This window comes from Scardinius erythrophthalmus (genome assembly GCF_964197995.2).
Source record: "Scardinius erythrophthalmus genome assembly, chromosome: 9".
Lineage (NCBI taxonomy): Eukaryota > Metazoa > Chordata > Actinopteri > Cypriniformes > Leuciscidae > Scardinius > Scardinius erythrophthalmus.
The window spans coordinates 16,923,490-16,946,945 of record NC_138229.1 but is presented as its reverse complement, the minus strand read 5'-3'; the positions used below and the strand labels follow the sequence as shown (position 1 = coordinate 16,946,945).

General features: G+C 40.8%; 1 protein-coding gene across 1 annotated transcript in view; it reads left to right on the top strand.

Annotated features, from left to right (window-relative positions):
• Window positions 1–23,456, top strand: part of rnf220a (ring finger protein 220a) — a 132,192-nt gene that overhangs the window by 81,073 nt on the left and 27,663 nt on the right. Inside the window, exons 3-5 of the mRNA XM_081374638.1 lie at window positions 14,655–14,784; window positions 19,835–19,883; window positions 22,653–22,748. Of these exons, the coding sequence (XP_081230764.1) occupies window positions 14,655–14,784; window positions 19,835–19,883; window positions 22,653–22,748 (275 nt within the window). The remainder of the gene's footprint in view (window positions 1–14,654; window positions 14,785–19,834; window positions 19,884–22,652; window positions 22,749–23,456) is intronic.

Genomic DNA, 23,456 nt, shown 5'->3' with positions numbered 1-23,456 from the left:
AGCTCAGTAGTGAGTTTGCTTTTGTGTTCAGGGCAGCGGGATAGCTTTATTTCTCCCAATCTGTCCTGTGAAGCACAGGTGCCGTGTTAACTGTTCTCTGAAAGTGAGAGGGAGAGAGAGAGGGAGAGAGGGAGGCTTAGGCTCTAAATGGTTTGTGGAATGGAGGTGTTAGCTCGTGTCAGCTCCTTGCTTTTGCTGACAGATGAGCAGAAGCTAGGAACAGGAAATCCCTGGCCCTAATGCCCAGAAGAGTGTGTGTTTATGTGTGTGTGTGTGTGTGTGTGTGTGGTTGAGGTAGAGATAAATAGAGATGGCTGTGTTGTCGTATTGCAGGGTTAGACTCACAGCTCTCCGCTTTGGGCACAAGCTGCAGACAGGCAGACACAGAAGCGTCTCTGATGACAAATCAATCCGCATCTCACTTTCTCCATCCCTCAAACTCCGTCTACACCAGAGCTGGAGCGACTGCGGCAGGAGGGCGAGAGGAGTGCCGCACTGAGGGCTTTAAGCAGGCAACAGAGACCGGAACTTCCTTTAGGGCTGTACTCCAACTGCCAAGTACATGAGAAAAGTGGCTTTTCGAACAGAAAATCAATTTAGAGTCATTCAATACACTGAGCTGTCGCGGGTGAGATTACAGCATGTTCACAGGTTCCATATTCAAATCACAGCCTCTGAGCCAAAGTCGGTTTCCGCACCAGGGCCATGACTACACCTCGGCGCTCAGCTCCATTGATCTGATCTACTGCGGAGGAGGCCAGCAGGTTAACACGTGCAAAAAGGAATATGTCTCATGCGCTCCGGGTCGAAGGAGGGGGAAAGAGGTTAACCGTTGCACGCGCTCTCAAAATGGCCCGGGAGCGTCCATGTCGCATGCGAAGAGTGAGCTCAGCGGCCAGAGCGTTTGGCGTATGCGTTGGTACTAGATATGATTGACGGTGACGGCCCGCAGCACTTTCTCTTGTAACTTTCAAATCATTAAGCCTTTAGTGTATCAGGCAGCTCTTTTATTACTTTTTTTTTTTTGTCTTGGCTCTTCCAAATTGCTGAAGCAGGATGTGTTGAGTCAGGGGCCAAGCAAAGGCTAACCAGAACAGCAGGAATCAGAAATGCCTGTGTAAGGTTACTGACACAGAATGTCCTAACCAGACGTGACGTGATAAACCATCAGAATTTTAAAGGGCTTTCACATTGACGGAGATTGATGACAAAGCCATTTTTTAGGTTGGCATGAAATGGAAATTCACCTTTCTATTTTCTAAATGCATCTTGTTGTGAACAATTCCTTCATGCAAATGTTTGTTTATTATTTGAACATGTAATTTAGAATCAATGTCATAACTCGATCTTCTGGACTTTCTAATGTCGAATGCCAAACTTCATCCTTTTCTTCATCCAATCCATTGCTTCCATCCAATCAACAACCAATGGATAGAACCAAGTCCTCATCGTGCATTTATTTATTTTTCCTTAATCCGTTTCACTCGGATTTATGTCACAAGGCGGAAGAAAAAATCTGTTGCTACTTCTGTTACATCAAGACTTGAATAAAAGTTTCAGATTTAAAGTGACACGAGTGACAAAACTTTATGCAAATGCACAGCATTTGATTGGTTATTTTGATGTTTTACACAGCATTTTGACTTTCATCATAGAAATAAAAATGATCTGACAATTGACTTTAGTACACATGTCAGCCTCATATGCTAATAAGACATCTATATTCATCTATAATATGAGATTATACAGGAATGAAAGGGAGTTGATGTAGAGTGGGCAGGCGATTCGTGTGAATGTGAGTTGTCTGTGTTTATGCATTCGACATTGTGTGTGTGTGCATTTGTAAGCGATGACAGGCAGGGGTGTTAACGCAGGCAGAAGTGGGGGGCGGTCGGTTATGACAGTTCCTGAGAGGCTCTATTCAGATGGACCTGCAGTCTAAATTCAATTAACTCCACTGGCTGCTGTTCTGTCACCATTAGTGGTAATTAGTTAAAACATCAGAGTATAAACAGTAAATTGGCTCTGGTAATTATTTCCCCCTCACAAGCATATGAGAGCAGGAAGGAAAAGAGAGCGAGAACGTGAGAGGGGCACACCGACGGCAGTGTACTGATGAAAAGAAACCTGTAGAGGTTATTGGTGGCTTTGTGCTATCAATTATGGTTAGGCATTATTTAGGAAACAGTGCTCATGTGTGTGTGTACAAGCCCACTAATGGACAAGCATAAAGTAGGCAGCACATGGCATCAGTTACAAGGCTGAGCACTCAGCGTGCAATATGCCATCTGGCCAAGCCTTTGTCTCTCTTTTGTTAATCTTTAGATATGCCCTTTCTTTATTACTTTTTTTTAACACAAAATCAAATCTTTTTAAAAGCACTTTTTTGCCGTTTTATTATATAAACATTTGTTCAGGGCACACAAAGTGTATTGTTTTACATTCATGCTTGTGTGAGTTAGCAGTATTAGAATTAGCTTTAGCATTCAATGCACTTTTGCGAGTTTTAAAGCAACGTTAGCATCAGCTTTAGCATTCAATTTACATTAGTTTTTTAGCATTATTTATAGAATTATTATCATTCCTGGTCACTCGACTAGATATGCTGCCCTAATAACACAGATACATTGCACAGACATCTTGATTTGTGTTTTCATCTGAAAGATTTTTTTAGAGCGTTTGCTAAACTGCAAGACATTTCCTGTCAGATCTTAAATAGTAATTTAGAAAATGTCTTGAATATATGTATAAAACTGCTTTTTAAAGATGTTTATCAAATATTTGTACACAACAGATGTTTTCCAGATGAGCACTCTTTAAGACCTTTTGGAGATGTTTGTGTTATGTCCGAGTATGCTGAGCACATAATGACGGCTGAAATGACCTTTGACCTTCTGACCAGAATATTTTGGGCAGGTTCCTGGATCACCCATATTCAGCAATGGGATATGAGTAGCACAGTATGTGTCTTAGCACTCTCACTGCACATATAATTGGACATTAGGTATTTTGGTCATTGACAAATGACCCTTGAATGCAAAAACTTTCGCCCACGTGTGCAAAGCCCAACAGGGATGATGCCCTCTGGGACTCAACCCTGCCCACTCAGCAAACATGGCCCACCTGTTCAGACAAACACATGATTTCATAGAGCTGCACAAATCCATCCATATTTAAGCAGATATGTGCCCTTCCCTGCCTCCTCTCAGTCACAAAGCCAGATTCGTAATGGTCCTTACCCCTAGGGAGGAGCAGGGGGTGCTAGGACTGAGGCTTTTGCCTTCGGTGAGGACTGTAGAGAGATAGAAAGAGAGGGAGAGCGAGCAAGGTAAGCAAGCTGGCAGATCTAACCCTGCAGTGTCACTCTCATTTCCTGGGTCAGCGCCTGGGTAATGGTCTATTAATTTGCTCCATTTTCCCCTGTGAGGCAAAACTCAATCTCCAGCCGTTTCACTCTGCTGTGCCATCCACAAGGTGATTGATTGAATAAACAGCTGTCACTACTGTGAGCGCTCACACCCACTGACACAAGTCTTATCCTGAACACCATACACTCAAACCAAACACACACACACTTACCACAATAAGACGCCTTCTCAACACTATCCCCTCAAAGTAAACCCACATGCTCTCCAAAGCAAGCCACAGTCACTCTTAAACCTGTTCACACCATCTTCTCCGCACATACACCAGGATTGTGCAGCATTCAGAATTGAATCAATTCCTGAATTTGAATAAAGGCAGCAAACATTGCAATTTGAATGAAAGGAAGTAGAATTAAAATGAATTGAAATTAATTTAAAACAATTTTTTACTAGAAAAGCAAGACAAACTTTCAGTGTACAATACCGTTCAAAAGTTTGAGGTTGGTAAGATTTTTAAAATGTTTTGAAATTAAGTGCTTACTCAGGCTGCATTTATTTGATAAAAAAAATACAGTGAAAAATAATAATATTGTAAAATATTGGTTGATTTGGTGCTTAAGAAACATTTTAATTATTATAAATTTTGCACTGCTTAATATTTTTAATATTAATATTAGTATTTTTTTGGAAACCATGGCATTGTTTTCATGATTCTTTGATAATAGACAGTTAAAAAACAGCGTTTATTTAAAATAGAAATCTTTTTTTAACATTATAAATGATTTAATACTGTAAATTTAATGCGTCCCTGCTAAATAAAAGTATGAATTTCTTTAAGAAAGCCTTTTGAACAGTATAGTGTACCTGTGGCGCGACTAATTTAATTAAAATTGTATTCAAATTCACACTTATTAATTGTAATTTCAATTCTACAATTCTGTATTTTGCACAACCCTGCCATACACAGACTAGCAAAACAATTTCCCATCATGCCCTTTAAAAAGTCCTTAAAGTTGTTTGTGTGTTCTGATAATCAAGTCTCCTCCCCTCTGATGAGCACAGTTATGAATCTGGCCCTAAAACTGGCTTGCGTTTCCACATCACTGCCAGCACATCTCTGCACGCCCCGCACATATGCTGATTATACGCATCAAACCGACATCATCTTTAACCAAACACTCCTCCCCACTGAGAGAGAATGACAGAGTGATACCGACACAAAACCACTCCCCTCGTCCCACTCCTCTCTCAGGTGCTGATTGCATTTGCCTTTTTAAACCCTGAGTATGTGTGTGTGTGTGATCGGTAGCATGAGGAGCTGCTGTTTAACAGCACAATGCATCACTGTCAGCCGTGATCGGCCTCCGTGCACGGTTAGCACAGACGCCAACGCCGACGCTCGTCAGGTCCCAAACCGAGGATGACCTCGTTCCATTTCATCAGACGTCCTCTCGAATGAGGCGCGATGCCTCATTCCCTTCTTCTCTCATCCTCTCCCCTCTTTTTCACCTAACCCTGAGTAATCAGCCTAGGAACTGTCCAGCCTGCTTAGTGTTTCCTCTGCTCACTTACAATAAAGTAAAAAAGCACACACACACACACAGACACATGGACAGTCTGGGCCAGTCCCATTATCAGTCTAATTCCCCTCCTTTTGCGTATAAAGCACATATTTCCCATTATGGAGATGACTTGTAGCGGCTCACCTTGCTCTGATTTAGGGGAGGCGAAAAAATGAAGGCTGACAGGCCCGCTGGATTTATTTGATTGCACATACAAGGCAGTGTCATTTTTGAAAATGCAGAGTATAAAGAGGTGTGTGTGTGTGTGTGTGTGTGTGTGTGTGTGTGTGTGTGTGTGTGTGTGTGTGTGTGTGTGTGTGTGTGTGTGGCCTTAAGGCAAGGAGAAGAAAAGAGAAGCATTTGAAAGGGAGGGAAAAAAGGCCCTGAATCAAATCAAATTCCTCTTATCGGGCATTATTTGACGACGTTATCAGACAGCGTAATGTGGTTACATTCGGTAAGAGGCTGAGAGATTTCACTGTTTACTGATGTTGGCATGCTTAAAGGCAAGAGGAGAGAGAATGAGGCAGGCGTAAACACTTGATGCTTGGAAAACCCGTTTAACGTTGTGCTCTTGTATGAAATGAGAAAAGAAGAGGACAAATTTTTTGAGTGGTAGTGGGGACCTTCTTTATGGTCATGGCCAAAGAGAGTAACTAGTTTAATCAGTGAAAGCATTAAACCAGTGATAATCCATAAAATCCATTTCTCATATTTCATGTATTTTGTATTTAAATGTTATTGCCTTGCTGAAAACAGCTTAGACAAGTTTGAACCAGCTTAAATAGGTTTTAGACTGACAATACTGGTCTGTTATTGGCTCAAGCTGAATATAAAAGTGCCCAAAACATAGCATATTATGGTTACCAGCAATGGTTGTGACCAATCATCAGCTAAGCTGGTCACATTATGAATTTGCTTAGCTGATGATTGGTTAAACCATTGTTGGCTGAACCATCTTAGTCTAAGTTGTTTTGTTGGTCAGACAGAATTGTCAAAACACAAAATATGGTTTAAAGTATGATTTTTTATTTTTTTTTGACCACCCTGTAAAACATCTTAGAATAGCTTTTGTTTTACGTTTGTAAGATTGGTTAAAACCATCGCTAGGTGAACCAGCTAATTTATTTAAAACCAGCTGTTTTATTTATCAAACCATGTGGGCAAACTTTTTTAATGAATTCCTCTAGATCAAAGAAGAATAAGGTAAAAAGATGTACATTAATCCATTTACTTTCATGCCCATGCTGTGCCGTTGGTGCAGTTGGGCACCTGTGGGTGTATTGATCGGCTTTACAGGAGGCAGCTGGTGTTTGTAAGTGAATTTAGGCATTCCCACGTTTGGAGGGGGGACTCCTTACCATCTCCATCTCCATCTTGAGCTCAGCATGGGCACACTGTAAGCAAAGAGAGGTTTCCAAAGGCACATGCTCTCTGCCTGTGCCCATTAGTGGCAGCTTTGTTCTCTCGCCAATGCGTTAAGAGCTCTCTGTTCACCAAGCACACACTCACACACGTGGCACACACACCTAAACTCAAAAACGTACTCTTGACTCCTAGCAAACCAGACGAAGACCATTAATCCCACCGAACGAGTGAATTTACTGCAATTATGAGAGTAATGTTTAAAAGGTCAAGGTGGGACTTGCCCAAACAGTGGAGTGTTACTATACCATTATAAATCTTTAAAAGATGCCTACGTACGTTATATGTCAATTTTCTATCTAAAGGTTTCACAGTATCTGCCGCGGCAGGTTTTATGGACACAGATATGTAAGCATGGAGGGGTTTTTCTGCATTTGGAAGCAGTTAAATAAATAGGCGCATGATGTTTGAGTTATGCTGCGTGAGGCTAAATGAGAGGAGAGACAGACAGCTAACAGCCCCAGCCGGAGCTGCCGATGGCAGGCTGCCAGCTACCAGGGGAGCGTGCTTTTGAGGTGGCTTCTGTGGAGCTCTTTTTCTGTCCTTTTTTTTTTTTTTTTTTTTACACAACGGCTTGTAAAACAACATACAAAGAGTGTCAGAGGCAGCTAGAGGCAAATGCTACATCACCACACAGCTAGCGGCCAAGTTAGCTCGATTCTGCCTTCTCCAAGGCAGCAAATTTTTACGCTATTAAGATATTAACATGCGCTAACTCAGCCGTCCAGTGTGTAATTGTGCTATCAGTGGGGTTAGCGGAAGGTTACGTGTGATGAAAGTGCTTTTAATAATTAGGGGATGTCTAATGCAGAGAGAGGCCGCTGGCTCTGGCCCTCATTAGCTGTGCTATCAGAATGGAGGTCCGGGTGAGCGAATGTACTGTGATAAAGGTGTGCTATGTCTAGAAGAGGAAAAAAGAGGGGATTTGAAGACAGAGTGTGAGATAGTGAGAGAGAGCTATCTATCTTGGCAAATTAGAGAAGATCAGGCCAGCACTCAGTCAGAGCTGTCAAAGGCATCTCTCTCTTTCTCTCTCTCTCACAGCATGGCATTTAGGTGAGAAATCTCAGCACTAAAAAGTTCTGTCAGTCCTATTTCCTTGTTATTGCCCCTCTCTGCACGCTGGTCTCGCCGGCCCTTCAGATTAAACGGAGTCCCCACCTTTCTGCACACAGGGGTCCGGCACAGGGGGGCATCCCACATTAATCATCTTTAACGCGCTGACAAGCAGCATGCGCCAAACCCCCTCCATGCTTCAGGATTTATCTCTCTGTCTTCTGCTAGCCATCACTCACTCCCTTAGAGAGAGAAATAGGGGGAAACAGAGAGATGGAAGGAAGAATAAGAAATGGACAAGAGAAATGGGATGCTTTAGAGACCACATGTGGTGTAGTGCCTGGTGTGTTTTAAGTAAATTGGGACGACTGTTAAAGTTGTAACATTTATGTTATAACTTTACCCGTTTACTTTATTAATATTTTTTTTGTTATACATCCATATAATTTTCTACATTTTCTTCTTATAATTTTTAAAATTATAAAAAAAAAATGGTCAAAATCAGCATTTAACCTGTATTTGGAATTTTAGATTATTCTTTGGGTCATTTATTCTTATAGCATCATTTATGTAATTGTCTTTATATATACAGTGGGGAGAACAAGCATTTGATACACTGCCGATTTTGCAGCTTTTCACACTTACAAAGCATGTAGAAGTCTGTAATTTTTATCATAGGTACTCTTCAACTAGAGAGAGTTTTTTGCATTTTATCTTAATTTGCATTTTATTGCAAGCATTTGATACATCAGAAAAGCAGAACTTAATAGTTGGTACAGAAACCTTTGTTTGCAATTACAGAGATCATACGTTTCCTGTAGTTCTTGACCAGGTTTGCACACACAGCAGCAGGGATTTTGGCCCACTCCTCCATACAGACCTTCTCCAGATCCTTCAGGTTTCGGGACTGTTGCTGGGCAATACCGACTTTCAGCTCCCTCCAAAGATTTTCTATTGGGTTCAGGTCTGGAGACTGGCTAGGCCACTCCAGGACCTTGAGATGCTTCTTACGGAGCCACTCCTTAGTTGCCCTGGCTGTGTGTTTCGGGTCGTTGTCATGCTGGAAGACCCAGCCACGACCCATCTTCAATGCTCTTACTGAGGGAAGGAGGTTGTTGGCCAAGATCTTGCGATACATGGCCCTATCCATCCTCCCCTCAATACGGTGCAGTCGTCCTGTCCCCTTTGTTCCCCAAAGAATGATGTTTCACCTCCATGCTTCACAGTTGGGATGGTGTTCTTGGGGTTGTACTCATCCTTCTTCTTCCTCCAAACACGGCAAGTGGAGTTTAGACCAAAAAGCTCTATTTTGGTCTCATCTGACCACATGACCTTCTCCCATTCCTCCTCTGGATCATCCAGATGGTCATTGGCAAACTTCAGACGGGCCTGGACATGTGCTGGCTTGAGCAGGGGGACCTTGCGTGCGCTGCAGGATTTTAATCCATGACGGCGTAGTGTTACTAATAGTTTTCTTTGAGACTGTGGTCCCAGCTCTCTTCAGGTCATTGACCAGGTCCTGCCGTGTAGTTCTGGGCTGATCCCTCACCTTCCTCATGATCATTGATGCCCCACAAGGTGAGATCTTGCATGGTGCCCCAGACCGAGGGAGATTGACCCTCATCTTGAACTTCTTCCATTTTCTAATAATTGCGCCAACAGTTGTTGCCTTCTCACCAAGCTGCTTGCCTATTGTCCTATAGCCCATCGCAGCCTTGTGCAGGTCTACAATTTTATCCCTGATGTCCTTACACAGCTCTCTGGTCTTGGCCGTTGTGGAGAGGTTGGAGTCTGTTTGATTGAGTGTGTGGACAGGTGTCTTTTATACAGGTAACGAGTTCAAACAGGTGCAGTTAATACAGGTAATGAGTGGAGAACAGGAGGTCTTCTTAAAGAAAAACTAACTGGTCTGTGAGAGCCGGAATTCTTGCTGGTTGGTAGGTGATCAAATACTTATGTCATGCAATAAAATGCAAATTAATTACTTAAATTACAATGTGATTTTCTGGATTTTTGTTTTAGATTCCGTCACTCACAGTTGAAGAGTACCTATGATAAAAATTACAGACTTCTACATGCTTTGTAAGTGGGAAAACCTGCAAAATCGGCAGTGTATCAAATACTTGTTCTCCCCACTGTGTGTGTGTATATATATATATATATATATATATATATATATATATATATATATATATATATATATATATATATATATATATATATATATATATATATATATATATATATATATATATGGCATACATTTAAAAAGGCAGCAAATAATGCAAAAGTAATAGAAATATCCTAAAGTATAACAAATAATGTGTTTGTGAGGGTGTGTCCAGGGCTGATGGACTGTGTGTGTGTGTGTGTGTGTGTGTGTGTGTGTGTGTGTGTGTGTGTGTGTGTGTGTGTGTGTGTGTGTGTGTGTGTGTGTGTGTGTGTGTGTGTGTGTGTGTGTGTGTGTGTGTGTGTGTGTGTGTGTGTGTGTGTGTGTGTGTGTGTGTGTGTGTGTGTTTCCAGCCCTCACAGGGGAGACATGATTAATCACTGGCTGTCGCTATTATTCAATCCTCTCTGGGGACGATGTGGACACCAGCACCACACTGCATGCACACATAATGGGGCGGTCTATAGGAAAAACATTAGGCCTATACACTATCACACACATGGATATATGTGAAGCTTTGACACGGCTTCAGGTATTTGCAAACCCATGTCCACTCACCCTTTTACTATATAGGCGTTCATCAGACAGTGCTGACTGACAGATGATTTAGTATGTGTTCTATTGTGTGAATCCTCTCCATCTTGTATTAACATCAAAGCTGCCAAATGACCAGCTCCCTGTTTGTGAGTGTGTGTTTTCAGGGAGACAAGTGACAGGGAGGTGGTTAAGGTCCCGACAGGCGCTTGACCAAACCATCATGACTCCATTACTGAGCCCATTGATTGTGTACGGATGAATTAAAGAGCCAGTTTCAAGAGGCACACACTCATTTTCTCTTCACACACAGACAGAGGGACACACACACATACAATCACACGCTCTGTTAACAGATCCCATCATGCACACATAACAGAGTCAGAGTAACACTCTGTCAGTAAACCATCTGACGTCAACAGACAAAAAAGGAAAGAAACAAATTGAAATACACAAGAAAATACAGAAGGTGCATTGATTCAGTCATAATTTACATTAGCATTCACGTTACCGTGCGTTTAAATATTACATTTTAGATTATAACTCTTAACAACGTGTAAACACAAAAGTTTAAGAATAAATAGCTCTATGATAATGACTTTGTGTAGACAGACTATGTCATTCCTACACAAACACATGTCAGGTTGTCAGATTTCATGTTGCAAATGGCCACATGAGAGAGAAAGAGTAGGTAAAAGAGTTGGTTAAAGATTTATCTGCTGTAGAATGGGTCTGGATCTCTCGTTGTTTACTCTTGCAGACGGTGATTGCTTTGGCACGACTCAAATTATCTTGTCAGGGCAATAAAGCTGACCGCTGCTGATGAGAGGAGGAGAGAGAGAAAGGAAGATGTGGGGATGATGGGTATACCATAGAGAGAAAGAAATTGCAAAAAATAGTATATAATAAAGAACATGCAAGAAAGAAATCATATATATGTATACATATATAATCATACATATGTATTATACATACATATATACTGTATATGTATACACACACATTGGTAAAATGTATGATTTTTTTAATGTTTTGAAGTTGTCTTGCTCATCAAGGCTGAATTTATTTGATCAAAAATACAGTAATATTGTGAAATATTATTAGTACAATTTATATTAGAATATTTTCTGAAGGATCATGTGACAATGAAGACTGGATTAATGGCTGCTGAAAATTCACCTTTGTCGTTTCACAGGAATTAATTACTATTAAAAATTAAATTATACATTTTAAATATAATAAAATGTAATAATATTGTAATAATGAAAATATGTAATACAAAATCAACCTAATTTTATTTCACATTTATCACGCTATAGTTATTTTTGCTTTAAATACGTTTTTCATGATATCAACATTTTTATACCAATGAAATTTTGTAATTCTTATCCATTTTCAATATCATCTAAAAAACCAATGCTAGCCTACAAAAAACTCTCAAGCTTACCGAAGACAAGTAAACAGTGACAAAGAAAGAGCAAAGAAAACAAATTACAACAGAACGAAGACACAAATGAAATAGACCTGAAAAACTTCAAACACTTGAAATACTGTTTAAATGTTCAAAGTAATCAAATGTATAAAATACAATGCATAGTTTTTACTGTGCAAATTAAATATACATTTATTCTTATTAAAGTTACAAAAAGTGATTCAGTCAAGAGCAGTGAGAGATTTTCTCTCTTTTTTGTTGTTTGATTAGCATTAATAATGACAGCAGGTAAATTTGGATGCTGTCACTTTATGACCGACTGCACGGATCCATTGTATTCATGCGTTTTCTTTCTCAACTGTTTACATTCACTCAAGACATAAATGACTCTGTTTACTTGCAAATACATGATGGCTACTTTGACACATACTGTAGGTATGTGTATTTAACTGTTCAAGCCCAATTGGGTGCACACATACTGATATGAGTTCTCTTTCGCTGCTAATTGCGCTTCAACAGTTTAAAATCACCTGTTTTTAAACTGCAATGGTAAAAAACGCATGCAAACGTTAAGCTTTTGTGACCGCGCAGCAGGGCAACATCACATGAGCATGACTGCGATAGAGACTATAGTCCAAAATCTCTACCGGTTGACAAATTTCTACCGGTTAATCATGTCTACCGGTATATAGCAGAAAGAAAGAAAGAAAGAAAGAAAGAAAGAAAGAAAGAAAGAAAGAAAGAAAGAAAGAAAGAAAGAAAGAAAGAAAGAAAGAAAGAAAGAAAGAAAGAAAGAAAGAAAGAAAGAAAGAAAGAAATAGGTGAGAGGAGATAAGACAGAGGAGAGCACGGAAAACAAATAAAGGGACAGAAAATGAGAAATAGATGTGCAGGATGTTGCTGGACAGAGACAGAGAGAGAGGGAGGGGAGAGTGGGGCGAGTGAGAAAAGGGTGGTGAGAGAAACAGAGACACACAGAATTGTAATCGATTACCTATTTTTCAAAGTCACTTAAAGTGTCCAGAGTGTGGGGCCGTTAAGTAGTGGTGCTGGAGAATAGGGGATGGGTATGCGTAGGCACGCGTGACTGGGGAGAGGAGAGGGAGGAGGTGGAGAGATGTATGGGGGTGGGAGGGGGAGTTTTGGGATGCTAACTGACCCTGCTAGCTCCTCACTGATGAATCTGTGCTCTTGCAGGAAATAGTTCTGACAGGCCAATATCTGAGCAGAGGATATGTTCCCCCGGAGGGACTTTGCCGCATGTATGTATGCGTGTGTGTGTGAGAGAGCGTTTACATGTGTTTACGGTCATGTTTGTCTGCGTCAGTATGTGTGCGCATAGACTGGACTGTTAGCGATCATCACCCTCTCAAACTGCACACACATCATGTGAAGACAAACACAACAGTGCCCTCTGAAGTCAAGGACGGGCTCATACTGAGCCTAGGGCTTTATGTAGAGAGAAGAACCAGGATTACAGCCCCTCTTCTGTGTGTCTATGTGTGTGTTTGTACATCTGTTTGCAACCTGCCCTCAAGTTACCTCATCATCTCGAGAAAAGATGCTCACTAACCCCTACTGCAACAGATCAATAGCTGCCTCCCAGACATTCCAACCAACCTGAAAACATCAGATGTTTGTTACACACTTTGATAATTGGACACAATGGATCTGCTTTTTCCCTGTGTGCAATGAAAACCAAATCGTGCATTTTTATGTCCGTTAAGCACATTAAATATAATGTTCTAAGAGATGTGACAGTATAAAGTATCAAGACATGAACACTAACTATACACCATTTTTAGTAGTGATAACTAAAGCTCTTTTGACCTAGCAACCACCAAGAACATCCTAGCAACTGCATAGCAATGTCCTGGCAACCGCCCTGGCATATTTGAAGAAAGCTAATGCTAGAGAATAATCTAGTATGTGTACATCTCAGAGAATTTCCAAAAAGTGATTTCGTCACTTCCTGTTTGTGTATACATTTGCGCCTTAGATTTGCAGCTGCTTACAGCTGTTGTCTGTCGGTAACAGTGAGTTCATCCAGGATATCCTGTTTGAGGGAGGATCTATTGTCCCAGAGGCTAAAAATAGTCGCTTTGATTGGCTAGTTCCAGATCTGAGAGATTACGAGATAGCAGAGTGAAACAGGAAATGTTTTTTCGCTCATTTACAGAGCCGCACGTTAGATAATTCACATGCAACAGATGTGTTAGTTACTCACAGGCAGGCAGCCTTGATACACACACCCACCCACACTGATGGACTTTGACAATAATAAACCCAACCATGTGCTCAGATGTGAATGCACGTACACATGCCTGCTTTCAATACACAGTACTATAAAAAGATTCCAAATCAAAGTCACTTGGGCAGCCTTATTGTTTAATTTACTGTGCATTTCACAATAACTGAGAATAGTGGTTCTTTATAATACAGTGTCTGATGAAATGTTGTCCATTGGTGAGTTGATAAGTGTATATGAAGTGTGTGTGCGAGATACAGCTGAAGTGTCACACTCTCAGTGGCGTAACTGTCCTGCGCGGAGCTTTGGATCTGGTTTAATGAGGGAACAGGAGACAGGAGGCCGAGTATGACGGATTCTCCTTCGGCAGAAATCTGAGCCACTTAATCCACACAGTCCAGAGAGAGGAAAAAAGACTTTGAGCACTCATCTGACCCGTGCTCATCTTGAAGTGTACTATACAGTATATAAACTGGGCCAATGCTACTGTATTCTTAGGTGTTCTTTTGTGATTTCCCTCAAAAATGTGATTTTTTTGTTATATTTTGGGGATATTCTGCATCTTTATATATATATATATCCTATTTAGGTTGAATTTATTTCTATTTCAAATTTAGTTTTAGTTCAACTTCAACTTATTTCAGGTTTGTTGAAGTGTTTCATACAGTATTGTTTTATTTCCGATTTTTTTTCAGTTGCTGAATTTTTTTTTTTTAATAGTTTTAATTTTGGTTAATAGTGGGTTTGCTCTGACAAACAAAAGAATCTTGAATGTTTAGTAATATCTACAGATTTCCCTTTTTTTTCATGATGATATATAAACCTCATCTTCTCTTCTCTTTCTTTATCTTTCTGTTCTCAGGTAAGAAGAAGGTGTCACTCTATGACAGTCAGGCTCCCATCTGCCCCATCTGTCAGGTGCTGCTGCGTCCAGGAGAACTCCTGGAGCACATGGAGCAGGAGATGGAGAGGCTCACCCACATGCACATCAGGTAGACTCGCACATCTATACCTGTCGTCTTCTGACAGCTCCATCAGTTCTTGTCACCGTCTCCCAGACAAATGAAGCACATTGGCTGCTCTCCCTCACATAAGAGTTTGATCTAAAAATCAGCAGTAAGGACACCTGCTACTGGTGTAATGCAGCAGCAGAACAGGTGCTTTTTCTCCCTGTCATCCATCAGCCCACATGCGCTTAGGCCTTTCATGTGGCCAGGTTAAGTATGGTCAGATGATCACAGACATCCAGCACAGTACCCATCATTCATCCACTGCCTGAGACCTTCAGACAGGCCAAGGCAGCCTGGAGCAATAGCCCAGGACCCTGCTGCTGGTACATCAACCTGACCAGGTTAAAACGCTGTGTTCTCATACACCGTCTGCCCAACCCAGACAGGAAGTCTCACTCTGTGAGCTCAAACGAACATTAGCCATAACAAGAAACAATGTCGTTTGAATCTATAGGTCACAGGCATGTCATAGACCTCATGCTGCGAATCGTATCCCCCTTTTCATTTTTAATAGATTATGCTGCTGGGCTTCAAACGGGGACACAAGGAGAAAGAGAGAGGGAGATATTAATTCTCAGCAGGATGTCTTTCCTGCACGAGTGTTATCCATCACACGGAGGTGAGGAGTTATCTTTTAATAATTAATAAAGGGCAGTGGGCCGCCCTCCCCTGCGGGTAGTGACTGTGGACACTGACATGGCTCTGGGCCTCGGTCGCCTCTGCCTGTTTGATGGTGGTGGTTATTTAAGGAAATTGCATCATTGCTCCCGGTCTGTCAGGGTTGGATGCCGCTCGACATTACAGGCCCGTGATTTAGCCTTTCCTGCACTCCTTTTAACCCCTGCTTATAGCCAAGAGAGTTATTTTCCTGGGCTATAGGCAGTGCAATCACTTAAATAGTGATTTAGGATATAGAGAAGGAGAGAGATGGACTTAATGAGATTTAGGTGATTTAGGTGAGTAAAATTAGAAGAATACAGAATTAACTAAGAGAATATTCACTAGTTTGATAATATTCTGTTACACCTTGTCCTAAACATACTGTAATATTTTCTTTGCCGCGCAATTTATCTAAATCACAGCCAATCATCAGGTAGGGATAGTATCATCATTTATTCACCATCATGTTGTTCCAAATTTTGTATGCATTTTTTTTTTTCATGCAGCACAAAAGAAGATATTCTTGAAAAATGGTGAAACAGTGAAATGTAATGGTGTCCAAAGTTGTTTTGGTCCCCACTGACTTTCATTAAATGGACAAAACAGTTAAAACATTCTTCAAAATAGCTTATTTTGTGTTAATGCTTATTTTGCTTATATTGTCATCTTGACAATAATATAAAACAAGCAATGATAAAAATAGAAAACTTTATATCACAGTATCTGGTTAGATCATGGTGTTGCTCATCATGGGAATTTTGCCATGTTTCAGGAGTATTACAAATGTTGTTGATATTTTTTCTATAAATCAACAGTAAACTTGAAATGATCCCATTTTTGTTAATCTACAACATTTGCATCCACATTATTGGACAAAATTAAGGCAATCCTGAGATAGACAGAGCAGTCACAGTATTGCTTTGTAGGTTCTCTTTCAATCAGTGTGGAACTCTGGGTAACTGCTGCCGTCTTCCTTCCCTGTATACTTCCTCCCAGGCGGGGCTTCGCTCAACACATGCTAGCACACACAGATCATTGGAAGTGACATGGCGAATTTGTGGCAATTTGTAGTAAATCTCCCTTTAATGATAGCGTTTCATTCTGCACCAAATGAGACTTGAGTGCATGTAAAATGGGTAAAGCTATTTAAGATGTAGCATTAGGCAGATGTCTGAGTGGATGCGGGTGAGTGTGTGTGAGATTGGAACCCGCCGCCGTACTCCTCTCTCTCTCCCTCCCCTGTGGCCGTATCGCCGTGCCCCTTCTCCTGACTCGTCCTCCGCTCTTCATGTATGGAAATGGAAATCCATCATGCCCTTTACCCGTCTGCCTGCTCTGAGGGCCACAGCAATCTACATATTCCCCCACCCTTTCCCAACCTCTCCACGTAATCAATTTGCCTCCAGCGGAGCGAGGGAGATCCGGGTGGCAAACGACACGAAAAGCAATCTTTATCTCCAGCTTACAACCCCCCAACTGTCGACTGGCATTTATTCAATTTTCACCAGCTCCCTCTCTCTCGCTCCCTCTCTCTTCTCTGTCTAGCTGAATTTGGCTGCAAGAGGGGAATGGGAAAGCTCGGTTTGCTCCGGATTGTGGCGTTTTTGCCTGTCATTTATTACATTTGAGCCTCTTTAGCCAGTCCACACACTGTACTGTAACTCCATCTGTCAAAGCAGGAACTGCAAGTCTTTTTCAAATCTAAATGAACACAAACAGGATCCATGTTCTCTTTTGCTCTTTCTCCGTTTCTTCGTGTCTCTCGCTCCCTCTCTCTTCTCAGTCTAGCTGAATTTGGCTGCAAGAGGGGAATGGGAAAGCTTGGTTTGTCCGGATTGTGGCGTTTTTGGGGAAGTCAGGTGCACACAGTGAATAATTTTAAACTGAATTTGGGAAATTCATGAATTAATACATACAGTATATAGGGAGACATTAATACGTATCCTAAGAAAGTGTATTTTTAATTAGTAATAATTATTTTAAAATACTAATGTAGATATTTTAATAATTCCTTTTGTATTTAGTACAATGTCCTTGTTATCAAAAATTTTTAAACCCTCTACCTTAAAGAGTAGCATCTCAAATTAACACAGTTTTTGTCTCATTTGAGTACACAGAATCTTGCCTGAAGATCACTTGCACAACACTTACATGATGGTTCCGTTTTAAATGCCAGTATTTTCACTGCAAAAATCCATCATGATTTATGCATTATTTTCTGCACACAAGCCTTAAATTAACTTGTGTGTGCTACATATACAGTACCTACCATTACATGATATCCCTCAGGTACTATAGTTCAGGTCCTGTGTGGCATCTCTAATGTAGTGAAGAGTGTTTTTCTGCCATTGTTCTTCCCTGCATGTCCCACTACCGTTTTGAGATACTAGGGCGTACAATGAGTGCAGAGGGGGCATTTAGAGTGCTACGGGGTATGAAGTGTATCTTAGTGTTATTTTTTTGACATGAGGAGATGTGTGAGGTCACTGAGATTCACCGTGCCACGCTGGGCGGATTTATGATGCCGAGGAGTCTGTTTATTATCTTGCAAACAGCGCACTGCCACCGATGGGGCAATTTATCCCCTCTCAAGGCCTGGTTCCTGATTTGTGTTGTCTCTTTCTTCTCCTCTGTCTCATCTTTTCTCTCTGTCCCCTCTCTTTCTTTTCTCCCCTGGCTGTCAGATCAATCATGCTGACTGCAGAAAAGGCGGGCTTCATGCTTATTACCTGAGTGTAGAGGCGGGGCAAAACACCAAACCCTGCCTTCACCTGTCATTTATTACATTTGAGCCTCTTTAGCCAGTCCACACACTGTACTGTAACTCCATCTGTCAAAGCAGGAACTGCAAGTCTTTTTCAAATCTAAATAAACACAAACAGGATCCATGTTCTCTTTTGCTCTTTCTCCATTTCTTTTGTCCAGTGACAAGTTTGTCCGCTGGATCAGACTTTCAGTTTAGGGTGCAGGCTAATTCAGTTTCAGTGCAAGCATCTCTCTGGGTGTGAATGCATCATTTAAAACGAATATGACAAGGGTGATGTTGCCCTGTCATTGTTTCTCAGGTCGTCATCACGCTGCTTTATAAACACCCAGCAGTGACCAATCTATGGGGCTCTAAACGAGATTCAGCTAGAATGACAGACAAGGAAACAGGCAGACAGTGGAAAAAAAGCAAGAGACAAAAAAGAAAGCAGAGAAAAGAGAGATGGCAGGACAGATATTAATGTTTCAGAGAGGAATCCGATTTGATATGTCTTTCCCTATTGTCGGTGGATGCTTTAGCCGCCCCGTTTAATAATTCCTGCCTTCCAATCAGTCATCCTCAATCCACAATGTCCACAAGGCAAAGATTCAATGTACAATCCACCCGCCAGACTCGAGAAGGAGTCGCCCCCCCACCCTTTTTTCTCTCTCTCTGCCATTCTCTTCCTCTTTAATACAATGTTTACAAGCCAGTGCATTGTCCTCAACATATTTCAAAGTCCTAAGTGCCCAAGGCGTTTCACTGACAAATCAAATAACCGCAAAATCATTTATTTCCTTCTGCCTTAGTCTAACTGCGGGAGGGTTGCGGTGGGGGGGATCAGGTCTGGATGGAAGCATCCATGAGAATGATTACTTCAATAAAAAAATTATAACCCAAATCTGCTTAGCAGTCGTACTTTTGGACAGTAATTGTTTCAAATACAGCATGACCCAGGGCTGCCTGGATTGAGTGGCATAGAGGATGGGTTTGAAACTGCTCTCGGTTTTTTTTCCCCCGTTTTCCATCTCCAGATGATTAAAAGTGTGATTTGTGTGGCTTTGTTCTCTTTTGTCTCAGCTGTCCTTTTGAAGGCCCATTCGGGTCCTAAGTGAGGCCAACAGGGGAGCGCTCAACGTGACTGAGCTAAAGTGAGTGTTGATGGAGGAGACACATGTGGTCCGGTTCCTTAGGGGACAAAAGTTACATCTTTTCGAAATGACAGATTGCAGTTTCTGTTCAGTCAAAAGGTGATATAGCCAGTGCTGTGACACATGATCAAAATAGATCAGCCATCATTCCAACAAGTTGCTCTCGCACATCACATTACATTGAAATTAACATCAGAGCACGTCAACTGTGAACTTGTCCTCCTCAATGGCCATTTTGTGTCAAGTCAAGTCTCATCGATTAGATGCAGGGCCGAAAGCACCTAGACATTGAGACATTGACCTTGATATTCAGAAGAGTGGTCAAAAAGTGTTTTTTTTTATTATTATTTTTATGGCTGATTCCAAAATTTTACATATGGTTTCCTCAATTTTGATCACATGGTGTTGGTTATAGCCATCTGAAGCATTATATTGGTTATAGCCATCTCTCACAGTGTCTTTTTCCCCCCGACAGCAAGAACCCATCACACAAGGACATCAATGCGGCTCCAGGCACACCGAAGGTAAGATGGCCACCACCGTGGAGCCATTTTAAATCATTATGCTCACTGATAGGCTCATCCACAATTAATGGCAATTAGAGCTCTGTTTCCTAGATAAAGATGTTAAAGGAGTCTTGTGTAACTACTGGATAAAATAGAGTGGCCGCAAACCTCTGGCTTTATTTCCTGCAGTAATTTACTTACAGCTTTCTATGTTTCCTGACTGCTTATTCAAAAGACCTGGACATGGAAAATGATACCAATGGTCTCACTGTCTTAAAAGGAGGAAGAGGCCAAGCGTATTTCCCTAATTAAATTTCCATCCACATCAATTGAATTATGTAGTGCAATCACCACACGATTCACTAGAGAGTTTTAATGCGCTATAAACAGTTGTATTTCATTTCCCACAAGGATGTTAAACGGATAGTTCACCCACAAATGAAAATTCTGTCATCATTTACTCACTCTCATCTTGCCCTCAAAGATATTTTTCAAATGTTGCGTTTTTTGCGAGTCAATGGGGTCCTTTGTTCTTTTGGACCAAAATAATTTAAACACTCTTCAAAATATCCACAAAAGAAAGAAAGTCATACAAGAAATGATGAAAGAATTGTCTTTTTTGGGTGAACTATCCCTTTAAGCATGAATATGCCATAACTTTGAAGAAGTACAAATTACAGGATGGTATGACATTGTCAGTGGAGAGTATTGCGACACGTCAGGCATTTCACATTTAATTTACAGATTTTATGTTGCCATGAACCTTTGCAAATCAGAAATGCCAACCTCACATTCACTAAAGACATTCTGTAGATGGTTTGAGATATTTTTACTTTGTCCCCGAATAAATGCATATTTCTTGATGAAGAAATGAACCGTTCAACAAGAATGGTGATAATAAACGTACCATCTTCGTATGATTGTCCCTCGTTCCAGAGGGCAAACCCTTTGATTCGGACCCACAGTTGCAGAGTATGGAAAAAGCATGGGAGCCAGAAGACATGGGAGCGGGTTAGAGAACAGGCCATGTGAGGCGTGACTGAGCATTCTATAGCGCACACTTAGTATTCCGTAGGAGTGTGTGGAAAATGAAGAGGCTAGCTGGGATGGTGGAGGGGGTCCATGCTTTTCCTTTAAAAGACGGTAAGCAGGCAGATCAGGCCCAGCTCGCTAGTTCTAAAGGGGATTAACCCCGGGCCGAGTTGGCCCGTCTTCACACCTCTCTCAAGCCGCCATTGCCATAGCGACTCCATGCCAGTCTGTGCGGCTCCTAATCCAATGGGGCGAAGGCCAACGGTGGTAGGCGGCACAGTTACCATGCTAACATCTGCAGCACTGCTACTGCTGGTGCTATACGTCAGTGTGCCAATTAAATAATGACTTTCAGGTATTTTACAGGAATTTGAGCTATTTAAAAGGAATTTAAACATCTTCTAAATGATTAGGTACAAATTTTATTGTAACTTGGTGCCACTAGCATAGTTAGCTAAACATTATAATTATAAAGTATTTTGTGCTATATTTATTCAACGTAAATCTTTTAGCAAAAAAATATATATATATATATGAATGATACACTACCTTTCAAAAGTTTGGGTTAAGATTTTTTTTTTTTTTTTAGAAGAAATTAGTACAAAACTTTCTTTCCATCAAATAATCCTGAAAAAAATCTATCACAGTTTCTACAAAAATATTAAGCAGTAAAACTGTTTTCAACCTGTTTCTTGAGCACCAAATCAGCATGATTCATGGAGGATCATGACAATGAAGAATTTTTACAGTATTTTTACTGTATTTTGATCAAATAAATGTAGCCTTTGTGACTTTCAAAAACATTTTTTAAAAATCTTACCAAACCCAAACTTTTGAACAGTAGTGTATAACCTTTATAAATACATTACATTATATTTTGTCAATTTTATTCATTATAACATTATTGCTTCAAGTCAGATTTCCTGCACTGAACTAGCCGTTCATGTGTTATTCATTTTCACTGGACAACGAAACAGTTAAACATCACATACGCTAGATACAGTAGTAGACCCTTGTAAACACTTAGCACAAAAGCTCTCTCTTTGGCACACTCCGTATTCCCTGAGCTCCAAAGGTTTTGAGATCACAAATAAATTGTTTCCTGACCTTGCGATTCAAAAGCATAAGGAGCCATTCATAATGTCTAATTTACTGTCCCCATAGAGAAAGGCTGCCATTTTTCACATATTAATATTAGATTACAGTTGTCAGCCACTAAAGCAGCTACACCTCCTCTCACTCTGATTAATCAGAGCAGATTGTAAATACAAATATTTTATAGCCGCCTCATAAAAGCAGGACGGAGATCAAGACTCTCGGGAAAGTATAAGCAGTATTTCCCCTTCCCCCTTTCCTCAGTCATTTGAGAAATTAAGTCAATTAGGTTTTCAGAAGGACAGGCCTGTTACGTCTCGGCACACGGCGGTACGTTTATAGGTGATCAAAGTGTACTGTCATGCCGTCTGGTGTCCTGCTTTTTCTCTATTCCTCTGTCGAAGCATCCATTACTCTAAACACTGATGTCCTGTCAACACACACAGTTTGAAGCCGAAATGGCAGTTAATGGTTATCTGTCAACATTTGTTCACATCAATCACATTGTTTCAACACACCGGTTTTGGAGTTCTTGCGTGTATTTTTTATTCATTTTTTTTTCCAGCTACAGCACCATCAGTTCTGTGGATGACACGTTTGTCTAGCGGATGGCTGCTCACCTCTTTCTCTTGGTTTTTGTGTTTCTCTCCGTCTTGCTAGTCTCTCCTGTTGTCAGTGCACATCAAACGTGAGGGCGAGTCTCCAGTTGTGTCCCCGCTCTCCTCTGATGAAGCTCACCATTCTGACAGATACCAGGTGAGACTGCAAACCTCAGAAAGAGAAAGAGTCTGTCACATGTGCAGACTGACAGACTGTGCAGTTTTGACACTCCACACACAGACCGCTGAAACCCTGTCTTGCTGTGTGGGAGTTTTAAATTGAATGAAATCTAGGCACCATGTCGCTAAAAGTTGGTGCTTTACCCGAGATGTTACACTGTGAACCTTGATTTTTGTCAACAGGAAGTGAAGACATACAGTAAATAACCATTTCAGAAGTGTTGCATAAACTGGCAGAATTTTGTTATTACATTACATTGTAGTAACTTGCTATTGGTTCAAAACTAATGGTTTTGAAGGACATCCCATATGAATTTATTTTGGCTTTACAGTTCAGTTGAACAATAATTGTATGTATTAAACATACTGTAATAATTTGGGCACAAATGGGAAGGGAAACAACACACATTTATGAATTCAAGTAAATTTCTCTTTGAAAATGAAAAGATGTTAAAAACATGTCAAGTAACAGCAAAAAAAAGAATAGTCTATAGAATAATGTGTATATGTGAATCCAGTTTTTCTCCTCCACAATATCCTCCATCTTATCCCAGACTGGATCTGACTGCTGGACGTATTAATACAAGCTGAGATTTTTTCTGCTAATCTCCAGCCTCAGGTTTACTCAGGTTGTAATGTGTGTTCTGCTCTGATATGTAATCATCCATAGTTTAACCCTGGGCTA